General features: G+C 45.5%; 1 protein-coding gene across 3 annotated transcripts in view; it reads right to left on the minus strand.

The window, feature by feature from the left end:
• TJP2 (tight junction protein 2) overlaps nucleotides 1-13972 on the minus strand; it is a 260996-nt gene that overhangs the window by 76004 nt on the left and 171020 nt on the right. For all 3 annotated transcript variants that reach the window (XM_073572240.1, XM_073572241.1, XM_073572239.1), the window contains 4 exons: nucleotides 3174-3325; nucleotides 2464-2530; nucleotides 658-808; nucleotides 219-327 (listed from right to left, as the gene is read on the minus strand). In XM_073572240.1, the coding sequence (XP_073428341.1) occupies nucleotides 219-327; nucleotides 658-808; nucleotides 2464-2530; nucleotides 3174-3325 (479 nt within the window). The remainder of the gene's footprint in view (nucleotides 1-218; nucleotides 328-657; nucleotides 809-2463; nucleotides 2531-3173; nucleotides 3326-13972) is intronic.

Consider the following 13972-nt stretch of genomic DNA (forward strand, 5'->3'; position numbering starts at 1 on the left):
CTTTATTTTTCCACCCAAAAAGTTTGCTTTTCAATTGAATTGTGCAGATTATAGGTAATAAAATGGAAAAAGTTCTGATATGATTCTTTTGGTTTATTTTTTTTCACATGACAAAAACCTGGCATTTTAACAGGGGTGTGTAGACATTTTAAATATAAAGACTAGTGTTACTTAGACAAGTTTAGGTTTTTATAACTTGTATTTAATGATACACTTACCATCATATTTACTCTGGATTAAAATGGTCATTTCTTCACCTTTAGGGATTTCCAACAAATAAAGAACAGCATCTTCTCGAACAATGCAACGGAAATCTTGTGCGTTTACCTAACAGTTATGAAAAGTACAGCAAAAATGCCAAAGATCATGATCAAAATCAAGCAGTCTATCCAGACGTCCCTTCTTTGTACCACAATGATTAAATATTAATACCAGGCATGCTTAAAATTTGAGGTTACCTTTGTTTGTGCCCCTCTGAACCTTACATAAAGCCTTAACACAAAAAATATAATAATGTCTCCACCTTTTATTCTTTCCTCATACAATACATGATAAATTGGCCAATTCATCCAAGAGATATCTGGTGTGTAAGATTTGGTCTTTGCTAACTATAAGGTACCCCACACAAGAACACCTGAGCCCATTGACTGTACATACCTTAAGCAGTTGATCACCCTCTTTTAGACCTTCCTGCTCAGCAGCAGTTCCCTCCTGCACACCAGCAATAAATATACCTACATCATTGCCACCTGCAAGACGCATGCCAACACTATCGCCTTTATGAAACCTGATCATTTTTGTATTGGGTCTGAGAAAAAGAAAATGCATTGGGTATGGGTTAGGGTGAAAGTAAATAGTAGATTCTCTTTCTACAAATCTCATAAAAAAAAATAAAAAAATAACAATTTACCATTGTGAAGTAATCAAATATAATTTAACCTCTTCACAACCAATCACATACATGCAAGTCATCGGTTCTGTTCCTGCCTTTGATGCAGGCTCACACATTGAGACCCCATCTTTCCCTGCAGTTGATGCCTGGTTTAATCAGCCATCAAGTGCTTCTAACAGCCGCAAATGGACCGAAGAGCCACCCACTACCGTTAATCAGTTAAATGCCGCTGTCAATCACTGACAGCGGCATTTAAAGGGAACCTGCTAGCAGGATTGTGGTTGATGAAATCCATTTTGTGGTTGTGCAATCTTTATTTTCAGTTTTTAGTTAATGATATTCTTGTGCTCTGGGGCGACCTGTGGGGGGGCCTTTATGTGGTGCTCTGATTAGCTATTCATAATGCAGACTGCTGATGGGTCACTGATCCCTCACTGACTTGCCCCCTAGTTTGCATAATGAATACCTGACATACTGGAAAAAAAAAAATCTGCAGGCAGGTGCCAGCTGTGGCGCCTGCACTGCAGCATAATCACATGTTTAGTGTCTTAGTAATCACTGTTCTTGATGTTATTGAGCAAGTAAAAAAAAAAAAAAAAAGGTCAATTTGAAAATGGCGCCCTCCGCTGAACCATGACATCCAGGGGTCTGCTGAAGACCCGTGCCTGTTATCACGATCCTCCTGTGGCTGGCGTTGATAGAAGATTGTGATTCCTGCTATACGTAGCACTGCTGAGGCAATGGTATGTATAGCACATGCAATCATACGATCACAGCTTCTCCTAAAGGGACTAATAAATAAAGTATAAAAAAAAAACAAAACACACAAGTTCAAATTACCCTTTTGCCCCATTAAAAAAGAAATTAAAATAAAAAATATTACACGTTATTGCCGAGTTCAGAAATGTCCAGTCTATCAAAATTATAAAATAAATTAATCCGATCGGTAAATGGTATAGCAAGAAGAAAAAAAAAAAAAAATGCCAGGATCAAAGATTGTTTTGTCACAGCAACATTGCAATAAAATGCAATGAGGAAACCAAAACATTGTATGCATCGGAAAATGGTATCCGGATGCAAAAAATAAAAAAAAAAGTTTAAAAAAAAAAAAAAAAAAGCCCTCACACAACCCCAGATTCTTGAAAAACGAGAACGTTACAGGTCTGGGAAAACTGTGACAAGAGTGAACCATTTTTTTTTTTTAATACATGTCTGAAAACTTTTTTTGAACTTTCACTGCACTGGGAATTTGTTTTTACCGTTTTACAGTACACAATGTGGCAGAATGAATGATTTACGGTAATTCAAAAATACAACTTATCCAGCAAAAAACAATCCCTCATACTGCTGTATGGCTTGACAAATAAAATAAATAGTTATGGCTCTTGGAAGAAGGGGAGGAAAAAATAAACAAAAACAGAAAATCTCCAGGGGGGTGAAGATGTTAAATTTAACACTATGGTCTTGCATGGCAATAATATGAGGACTGTATGGAGGATGGTACATCATACTAACAAGTGCTATGCTATTGCTAGATCTACTCATAGTCCTAATATTTGTTTTCTACTTACCCATAAGTCTCTAGATCTTCAGGACTTGGTTGCAAAAAAATCTTGGGGACTACTATTGTTTTTTCTTCTGTAGGGATTATAAATGTTTACAAGTACAAATTATCAGTCAGAGTTCAGTCAAAAACCTCAAAAGAGGCTGTCAAATAAATGTAACAACTAAACTACTTCTGAATCCTTCTAAGCTTCATTTAGCAAAAGAAAGTCTCTTTTCCCTGCATGAGTCATAATCAGAACTTCAATTCTACCTCCATGTCAAGGAGGAAAAAGTGGAGCAGCTGGGTCAGGAGTGGAAGAGGGTGAAGACTCATGCAGGGATAATAGACCTCTGTTTCTACATAGAGCTTAGAAGGATTCAGCTAGTCCACTTTTTAATCAGGTGATGTAATAGACCTAATGGAAAAGAGAAGAATTAGCTGGGTAGAAGGGCAAAATGAGCAATTCTAAGTGCACAGTGCTATATATGGTGACTGATATATTAAGAGGATAAAAACTTTGATGATTAGGGTGCTTTTTTAAAACTGAAAAATAAGTTACGTGATTGAACGTGTTGGTAAAAAATCATTGTATAAAGCAACAATTTCTATGCACTAAAAGATAAAGTAGCTCTAAATACATTTAAACTGAAAAGACCAATTACAAAAAAAAGAATAAAAGAAAAATTTTACATTTGGCAGAAATTAAGACAATGCATCTAATTAAAATGGGCTAACCTGGAACTTCTTGTAAATATACAGCCTCTGTGATGGGCTCTGGGGCTGGGCTTACAGAAACCGGAGCTGGCGTTTCAGTAGTATTCAACACCTTAAAAGGAGTGGGCATGGCACCCATTTTAGCAAGTCTGTTGGGCGGCTCTTCTTTGGAACTAAATGTAAGAAAGAAGAAAAAAATTCAGTTTAGTTAATTAAACACACAAGAACCTAAATTTACATTAACCAATTTTAATAGTGAAGATAACTGGAAAAAAGGAGATTTTTGTGTACTCACCGTAAAATCTCTTTCTCTTAGCCTCTAATTGGGGGACACAGAACCATGGGTGTTATGCTGCTGTCTACTAGGAGGCGACACTATGCATAATCTGAAAAAGATTAACTTTGGCTCCTCCTCTGCATTATACACCCCTGGACGGCGTCAGCCTTCGCCTGCTTTGTGCAAAAGCATTAGGAGGAACATAACAGAAATAACAACCATGCCTGTAAGAAGGCTACTATGTATGAGCTCAAAAGAACAATATGAACTCAACCGTAACAACGGCCCATAAAGGCAACAGGGTGGGAGCTGTGTCCCCCCAATTAGAGACTAAAAGAAAAAGATTTTACGGTGAGTACACAAAAATCTCCTTTACTCTGTCGCCTCATTGGGGGACACAGAACCATGGGACATCCCAAAGCAGTCCTTGGGTGGGAAGCAATGGACGAATATTGTGCTGACAGGTCCCTAAACTTGGGGCACTACCGCCTGCAGAACCCGTCTACCCAGGCTCGCGTCCGCTGAGGACTAGGTATGAACTTTGTAGTGTTTTGTAAACGTGTGTAGGCTAGTCCAGGTGGCCGCCTTACACACTTGTTGTGCCGAAGCCTGGTGCCGAATGGCACAGGAGGCCCCTACCGCCCGCGTAGAATGTGCCGTGATACCAACTTGAAGAGGAGAGTTGTTAAGGCGGCAAGCCTCTTGTATGGTGGACTTGATCCACCTGGCAAGGGTAGCTTTGGAAGCCGGCAGACCCTTGCGAACGCCTTCCGGAAAAGGGAATCAGACTTCCGGAAGGGTGCAGTCCTAGACACGTATATACGCAATACCCTGACGAGGTCAAGCGTATGCAGAGCCTTCTCCACTCTATGAACCGGAAGCGGGCAAAGGGATGCCAGTGAAATTTCCTCATTGAGGTGGAAGTTGGACACAACCTTCGGAAGGAAGGATGGAACCGTACGGAGAATCACCTTGTCCTGGTGAAAGGCCATGAAAGGCCGTCTGCAGGAGAGTGCCGACAGTTCAGACACCCTGCGTAGCGAGGTGATTGCCACCAGAAAGACCACCTTCTGTGATAGAAGGCGGAGTGGGACTTCTTTAAGGGGTTCGAAAGGTGGTGCCTGCAATGCTGTCAGGACCAGGTTGAGGTCCCACGTCTCCAGTGGACGTCTGTAGGGGGGAACCAATTTTGAGACCCCCTGGAGAAAAGTCCTCACTTGCGGCTTGTTAGCAATGCATCTCTGGAAAAACAGAGCGCTGACACTTGGCTCTTAAGCGAGCCCAGGGATAGCCTGGCGTCCAGGCCCGATTGAAGAAAACCAAAAACTTTTGGGAGGGAATAAGGGAGTGGGATCTGGCCACGGGATTTGCACCAGGTAAAGAAAGCTCTCCAGGTACGGTAATAGATCTTGGCGGAGGCTGGGTTCCGTGCCCTGATCATGGTTCTAATGACATCCGATGAGAACCCTGCCTGGGTTAGAACCCAGGTCTCAAGGGCCATGCCGTCAAATTGAGGGCCCCTGAGTTCTGGTGGAAGAACGGGACTTGTGACAAAAGATCGGGACGGTCGGGGAGACGCCAGGGGGCGTCTGCTGTAAGTTGTACGACGTCGGCGCACCATGTACGTCTGGGCCAGTCTGGCGCGATCAGGATGGTTGGAACTCCCTCTTGTTTGATCTTCCTCACGACTCTGGATATCAGGGGAAGAGGTGGAAAAATGTACAGAAGCTGGAACTGGGTCCAGTCCTGAACCAGGGCATCTGCTCCGAGTGACCGCGGATCGCGTGTCCTGGCCATGAAATTGGGGACCTTTGCATTGAGATGGGATGCCATTAGGTCCACGTCCGGGGTCCCCCAGCGATGGCAGATCTGGCGAAAAATTTCTGAATGGAGAGACCACTCCCCCGAGTCCATGCCTTGTCTGCTGAGGAAGTCGGCTTCCCAGTTGTCCACACCCGGGATGTGGACCGCAGAGAGTACTGACCTCGTGTCTTCCACCAAGTGGAGGATATGTGCCACTTCTCTCATCGCCTGGGTACTGTGGGTCCCGCCTTGGTGATTCACATATGCCACCGCCGTGGCATTGTCCGACTGTACTCTGATATGAGAGGCTGCCAGTAATTGACGAAAAGTTCTCAATGCCAGGAAGATGGCCCGAATTTCCAGGATGTTGATGGGCATGTTCGGTTCCACTGGTGACCACTTGCCCTGTGCTTTGTGACGTAGGTGCACCGCACCCCAACCAGTCAGGCTCGTGTCGGTGGTCAGGACCTTCCATTGACCTGAGAGAAAGGATTTTCCCATTGCAAGCGAGGTTGGCTTGAGCCACCAGTGTAGGGACCTCCTGGTTGCCGATGTTAGCCAGAACTCCCTGTCGAGGGAGAAAGGATTCCTGTCCCAGGACTTGAGGATGGCTAGTTGAAGAGGCCTGAGGTGAAACTGGGCAAATGGTACCGCCTCCATTGCTGCTGCCATCCTGCCGAGTACTCTCATGGCAAACCGGAGAGATCGGGGGGAATTGCGGAGAAGTATGCGGAGAGCCAGTGCCTTGTCCCTGGGAAGGAGCACCAGACCTCTGGAGGTGTGGAATAACATCCCCAGGAAGGTCAGAGACTGACTCGGGGTAGTTGATGACTTTTGTAAGTTGACTAACCAGCCCAGGGTGTCAATAGTGATTGAGACGCTGACCTCGCAATCCTTGAAAGTGGAAGCCTTGATGAGAAGGTTGTCCAGGTATGGAACGACTACAATGCCTCTGGAGTGTAGAACGTCCATGGTGGCTGCCATGATCTTGGTAAACGTTCTGGGAGCCGTGGAGAGTCCGAACAGGAGAGCCACAAACTGGTAGTGGTCCTGGTTGATTGCGAATATGAGAAATCTCTGATGGGTGGGAGCAATCGGTATATGTAGGTATGCGCCTTGTAGGTCTATGGAGGCGAGATATTCTCCCTTCTCCAAGGACGCAATGATTGACTGAAGGGACTCCATGCGAAAATGACGAACCCGAACATACTTGTTGAGTTGTTTTAGGTCTAGTATGGGCCGAACGCTGCCTCCCTTCTTGGGGACTACAAACAGATTGGAGTAGAACCCTCGGAAGCGCTCTTCTGCAGGAACCGGTACTATGACTCCTGCCTGAAGGAGGGAGGAAACAGCTTGATGGAAGGCATGAGCCTTGTCTGGCGGTTTTGGGGGAACAGAGAGGAAGAACCGGTTCGGTGGGCTGGAAGCGAACTCGATCTTGTATTCGGAAGACACTATTTTCTTGACCCACCTGTCTTCTGTAATAGGCAGCCAGACCTGCTGAAAGAGTAGCAGTCGTCCGCCTACGGGTGGGGTGTCTTCCGGAATTTGAGAGTCATGAAGAGGAGAAAGTGTGAATTTTCCTCCTTTGGGCTTTGCCTGGCCTGCTTTTGACTGCCAGGTCCTGTCCGGCCTCTGCGAAGCCCGTGGGTTGTCTCTGCACGGAGAGCGGTTACAATTTTGTGCTGGGCACGAGACGGACCAGCCCGAAAAATTCTGAAAGAATCGGAATCGAGTTTGGTTACGCCTTTTGAACGTGCGTTTAAGTTTTAGTTGAGTGAGAGAGGTACTCTTACCCCCAGTGGCATTGGATATCATTTTGTCCAACTTTTCACCGAAAAACCGCCCACTGAGGTACGGGAGATGCGTGAGGGACTTATTTGAGGCCGCGTCCGCTTTCCATTCCCGCAGCCAGAGGATACGCCGGATCGTGATGGCGTTTGATACTATTCCCGCTACACTTCTTGCGGAATCCAGAGCTGCATGAAGCATGTAATCTGCTACCACCGCTATTTGAACCACCTGGTCTGACAGCTCAGGATTTGAGGCTTGGAGGCCAGCCTGCAATTTTTTGGCCCAAGCCAGAATGGCCTTAGCCGCCCAGACTGAAGCGAATGCGGGAGCCAGAGAGGCCCCTGCCGCTTCGAAGATTGAACGAGCCATGCGTTCTACCTGCCGGTCTGCTGCGTCCCTGAGGGTTGAGCTATCTGGCAGTGAGAGGAGGGTCTGTGCTGCTAGCCTAGAGACTGGGGGGTCCACTTCGGGTGGATCTGTCCACTCCTTGGTGTCCTTCTGTGGAAAGGGGTACCTTGCTTCCAGATATTTTCGATTGGCGAATTTCTTCTCAGGCTGCGAAAACTGCTTAGTAAGTATCGCCTGAAATTCCAGGTGATTAGAGAAGACCTTAGGTGGTTTTAGAACACTTTCAAAAGAAATTGTGTGTTCTGGGACTTCCGGGGGTGGATCAGAAATGTCCAGCACCTGATGGATGGAAGAAATTACGTCCTCAACTAGCGCCGTATTGCTCGGGGGGCCAGGGGCCAGAGACCTCTCCGTTTCGTTGTCTGAGTCGGAGTCACAGATGCCTTCCGATTCCTGCATGTCGCTAAGGCGTTCCCTGGTGGGCGAACTGGGGCGGAGGTCATCTGTGGTCGGGGATCGCTGTGGAGATCTGCGTTGTCTGTCTCTGTTAGGGGACAGTCTAGGTGACCTGGAACCACGGTGTCTCTCCCTGGAGGGTGATGACCGTGTGCTATGGGATGACGAGGATGAACGCGACCTGTGGGTCCGCTTACATCTGTGAGTGTCGGAAACGGCATGTCCTTGACACGAGCTGTCCCTTTGCTGGGAAACGTTCATAGCCAAGGCATGGCCTTGCAGAGCCTGGAGTAGTGTGGAGGTTAGGTTAGGTGTCATAGACTGCGACATCTGAGTAGCCCATTCCAGCATGGTAGCCGGTGCTGAAGCAATGGTAGGGGCTTCTTGGGGCTCTGACCCAGTATTTTGGATACAATCCCGGCAGTGAGGGTATGTGCTGCCACTGGGGAGAGTGGTTTTGCAGGCTGTGCAGAAAGCATAAAAGCAGTCCTGCCTGGTTCTCTTCCTTGAGCCCGGCATAGTGCACAGAGGCTGGCTAGCAGAGGACCCTACAGGGCTGGCTACGCAGAGGAAATCTATAGGAGAGCCTTATAGGTAATATGGATTCACAGCCGAGTAGAGAATCCAGCTGTGATCTTACCCCACCAGTCCAGGTCCAGCGCCGACAATTCACAGTCCTGTGCTCCCCGGAGACTGCTGACGTCACAGACAGCGTCTGCTGCAGCGAAGATGGCCGCCGAGAAGACGAGGAGGAAGAAGAAGGGGGCGGAGAGCTGAAAAAGAGCGCGCAGGGCTATGTAAAAACGTGCCCTTTCTGCCTCGATCCTCTCCTTCTATGACACTGTAGTGTCATATTCGTCATCCGGGGGGCAGGCCGGGGGGTGGGGAGGAGGCGGCGGCTTCAGCTAGGCCGAAGCTGCGGTCTAAATTAGACGCCTGATGCCCAGAAGGGCTCCAGGCCGGCGCGAATGTCCGGGAGGGGGTCGGATCTGAACCAGACCCTTCCGGATTGAGAGGCAGGATAGCAGTGGGGCTAGCAGCAGTAACAGGGCCATGTGAGGGGTCCCCCTGAGGCGCTATGGAGCTGATGCTGCCGCAGAGACAGGGGCGCAGGGAGCCCTGTCTCTATGTGCCACGTCTGCCTGCACTCTCCCCCGGCCCCAACAGGAGCCCGCAGCAGGGCTGGGGTCCCTGGCTGTTTAAGTTGCAGAATGCTGCCTTGTACCGACCCTACCTGAGGCGTCTCAACCTAATGCCCCCAGAGGGGGATTAGGGAGGGTGCGTCTGTCACCATCAGGGGTCTTCATCCTCGCCTCGACCTCAACCCAGACCCCAAAGGGATTGGGGAAGGAGGGGGGTCTCGACTTCGAACCAGTACCCGAGGGACTGGGGAAGGAGCGACATGGGGAATAGCCATCTCAACTTCAACCGGGCACCCCATAATAGGGGGCCGAGGAAGGAGCCATGCCGGGAGTCTCGCTGGAGACCCACTTTTCTTCATCTGTAATCCGTCGGAAAAAAATAAAATCTTTAGGTGTGCCTCCTTGCGACACTAAGCAAAAACTGGAGAAGGCTTACGCCATCCAGGGGTGTATACTGCAGAGGAGGAGCCAAAGTTAATCTTTTTCAGATTATGCATAGTGTCGCCTCCTAGTAGACAGCAGCATAACACCCATGGTTCTGTGTCCCCTAATGAGGCGACCGAGTAAAGGGGAAAAATACATCAGCTTTAACCTAAGGTGTAATAGTGATATTTAATTGTATCTTAACCCATTCCCGTAATAGGACGTAAATTTATGCCCTCAGCAGGGGTAAACGTGTGGAGGAATTTTAAGAGGAGCCGATCTCCCTCTACATTCAGTAGATATGGCAATACTATATAGCCAAAAATCACTAAAGATGTCACCGGTGAGTCAGTGTGTTACCTATACACTATACACAGAGCTCCTGTGTATGTCACTGGTGATCACTGTATTACTTGTAAACTGTAAAGTATATACGGAGCTCTTGTGTATAATGCCACTGGTGATAACAAGTAGAAACTGGGGAAAAAAAAAGCGCAATAGGGTCTTATCCAATGACATTGGGGTGTCAGGAAAAGGTGGAGATACACACCTTGCTGAGTTGCTAGATAGCAACACACAAACGGCATGTAAAAGCTGCTGCACAGATACCAGTCGAGAAGACGACTATAGGTATAAAAGGAAGACAAACGGAGGTATCACTTATGCGCTGCTGAGAAGAAAAATCCTTAGAATAAATATATTTATTGGAGCCAGGGATGTGGAGTCAGAGTCGTGGAGTCGGAGCTCATTTTGGTGGAGTTGGAGACGGTGTAAAATGGACCGACTCCGACTCCTAAAATATATAATAAATTGGGTACAATAGCTCAATGCAGAATGTGCTGAATATTTTTTCATAGGAATTTGGGAAAGTTATGAAATGTCCTATAAAAGGCTGTTCTATTCCTGATCAAAGGCTATATTCTCACACAGCGTTTTTGCGGCGTTTTTTGAGGATACGTTTTTCAGCTGCAAAAGCAGATCAGCTTTTTAAAAAAACCGCATCACCTGAAAGGTTTTTGAGCTCATAGCTAATGTTTTCAATAGCAAAAGCAGATTAGAAAAACGCCACACAAACCGACATGCTCATGATTCAGCCCAAAAATGGATCCTCACAAAACAATGTGTCTGAATGTCATATCTTGAAACCCATTGACTTTGCTGGGATGCCCAGAGTCACTGCATTTTACTGCAAAAAACAGATCCGCAAAAACGCTGTGGGTGAATCATGGACTTAGCCAGCGAGGGGCAGGGGGGGCAGCTCACCGCCCCTAGAAGCAGGGGAACGCACCTATCAAAACTCACTTGTATGCTGCAGTGCTCCCGTCCTGCACCGGCTCCAGACTGCAGGAGGCAATCTCCCCTCCTCTATCCTGTCTTCTGCCGTCTTCAGAGAGAGGAGGGTGAGGGGTGCCTGCCCTGCACAGGATCCGATTCCTGGGCCCCGAGCTGGAGAAAGTGAGAAAGTTGTGCACACGCTACAGCTGGCAATAAGAGATAGTCTGCAAGAGGGACATGCTGGAAATCTGATTGGAAAAGTGAGGAAATTGGTTATTGCCGCCAGAACCCCTAAAATTGATTCCATCTTGAAGAGACGTGCTGGGAAAGGGGCAATTGTCGATCAAGCCACTCGGTGGGGCAGCACTTGTTTAATGATTGAGCGATTGCTTGAACTAAAACCGTTTCTTATAGATAAGGTAACCCTGAATGAAGGTCAATGGACACAGGTGGCTGAATTGCTTAATCACCCATTTACCATGACCTAAAAAATCACAAGCTGAGGATTTAACTCCTGGCATTTTCATAAGGGAGTAGAAGAACTTGCCATTTTGCCTGTCCCAAAGAGGTTTAATCGCAGATGGCATTTCTGCTTCAATGAAACAGAGAGAGACACAGCTACTGGAAAATAACATTTTTCTGGCAGCTGTTTATGTGGACCCAAGTCATCATATACTGCTTGATGAGCAAAAGCTTACTAAAGGAAAAGAAGCTCTGATTGAGGTAGCAGTTAGGATGAGTGGCCTACAAGAGGACTGCTGGCGCAAGAGGCCGGGTCCTGACAGTGCTACTGCTGCTATATCTTCATCCTCATCAGATGAGGCGTTTGACTGACAAGTATTTGGATGACACGGAGCAGGCGAAGCGTTGCCGCAAGGAAAAAGATTTCACACCGTCTCCTATAGCAAGCAGATTGACCATATTTCAGCAAAATGTTTCACTTGCTCTCAAAGAAATAGAAAAATTCAACTGTTCATCAAAACTGACTGTGCATGAGGCAATTCCTTTATACCCAGAAATTGTTAGAGATGTTCCCATGTGGTTACGGCTTTGCCTCCAACCCAAGTTAGTGTAGAGAGGTTGTTCTCTGGCCTTAAAATTATTAGGCCAGATTTGAGGTCATCTATGAAGGAGGATCTGATGGAGGCAATGCCATTTCTTAGAACAAATTCATAGACTGCACAAATGTTATTTAGTATGTTTTTGTTGAAAACTGTTTTTTGCCACTTACATAGTTTATTACAATATATATATATATATATACATACACACACACACACAGTATATACATATATACATACACATACATACACACAATATATATGTAATCGATATTACATCGTGTATTACATATTTACAATTTATTACACTTTTTTGTGTTCTAAAGTTGTATTCCAATAAATATATATTATGTTCTATCTAAATATCTTGATTATTGTATCATAAAAATTATTAAAATGTCTGATGTTCACATTGTACTACAATAAATTTTTCACTTAAATATAAGCAATATATGTGGGAGTCGGAGTCGCAGGTTTGGCTTACCGACTCCACAGCCCTGATTGGAACAGGTTAAAAGTCAACGCTTTTCAAGATCACGCAGGACCTCTTCATCAGGACCAAACCAGGATTTGTCCTAATGAAGAGGTCCTGCGTGACCTCGAAACGCGTTGACTTTTAACCTGTTCCAATAAATAGTTTTATTCTAAGGATTTTTCCTCTCAGCAGCGCATAAGATACCTCCGTTCGTCTTCCTTTTATACTGGTGATAACTGTATTACCTTTACACTATATACAAAGCTCCTTATATAAGGTCATTGGTGAACATTTTATTACTTGTACACTATATGCTATATACAGAGCTCCTGTGCATAATGTCACCGGTGATCACTGCATTACCTGTGCACTATGCATTACATACAGATGTATAATGTCACTGGTGATCACTGTATTACTTGTACACTGACAATAAATATAGAGCTCCTGTGTACGTCACGGTGATCACTTTATTACGTGTACACTGACACTATACACTGTGCACTATATACAAAGCTCCTGTGTATAATGGCACTTATAGTAAAATTATTGTTTTTTTTTTAATGATCAGTATTGTAGTATTCAGCACTATGTGGTGGTAATATGTGGTCTGGCAGTATTTGTCCCTTGTATGTGGGATCATTATTCATTTTCAAAAATGTATGCAACACATTCCCTTAAAGAAACAAAAATATACCTAAAAAGAGTATTGGATATTTTAACAAATGTGTAATAGGTTAGAGTAGACTAGTGGCCGGCCAGAAGAGTCTACCTAGTCATGGTGGAAGCTTTAAAAAAAAAAAAAAAAAAAATCTTTTAGCCAAAACAAAAGCTGCTGGCTCTGTATGTGATCTGGTGTCAGATGGGAACTGATGTGTGATTGGTGAGGACATGGTGCAGAAGTGGAGTTTTTCCATGAGTGGGCCGGTGGGTGGGACTGTTAAAGATTCGATGGTTGGAGCCTGGGGGGAGTCTCAAGGGGGTACTAAAATTTTGCCAGTATGGTGCCCCGAAATTCCTGGTGGCAGCCCTGATTAAGGGTCTTGGAGGCACAAATAAAAAAATAAAATAAATAATAATGTAATGATTTTATTTTCATCAATAAAATAGTAAGAAAAAAAACTGGAAATGTTTGGTAACCCTATAATAGTACTGATGAGGAGAATAATATTGTGAGGTAATTTTTACCACACAATGTACGGCGTATAAACAATTCCCCCAAAAAAATTCACAAATTTCACAAATTCACCACAATTGGAATTTATTTCCCATTTCCCGGTACACTATATGGCAAAATGAATGGTGTCATTTAAATTTACAACTCATTTCCGCAAGAAAACAAGTCCTCATAGGTCTATGTGGACAGAACAATCAAAAAATATGAAAGAAGACGAGGAAAAATAAACACCAAAACAGAAACTGACTGTGTAGGAAAGGGGTTAAAAAATAAATCGAAGGCAACTATCAGACTAGCGTTCGGAGACACAGCGCAGGGCCGCCACTAAGCTCCGCCCCCGGCTGCACCTCCTCCGATCAGCTCCTCCTCTGGGCACATGACGCTGCATGCAATCAGCGTATCCTATATTTAGCGTTGGGTACGCTGGCCGTGCGCTGAGATGATTTTGGTGCTGCGCCGAGCGCACAAAAATGAAAAAAATGTGTTTTTGTGCGCTCGGCACAGCACCAGCGCACAGCCAGCGTACCCAACGCTAAATATAGGGTATGCTGATCGCATGCAGCTCCATGCAATCATAGGAGGAGCTGAC

The sequence above is a fragment of the Dendrobates tinctorius genome, unplaced genomic scaffold (genome assembly GCF_039654945.1).
Source record: "Dendrobates tinctorius isolate UK_male_01 unplaced genomic scaffold, ASM3965494v1 ptg000031l, whole genome shotgun sequence".
Classification (NCBI taxonomy): domain Eukaryota; kingdom Metazoa; phylum Chordata; class Amphibia; order Anura; family Dendrobatidae; genus Dendrobates; species Dendrobates tinctorius.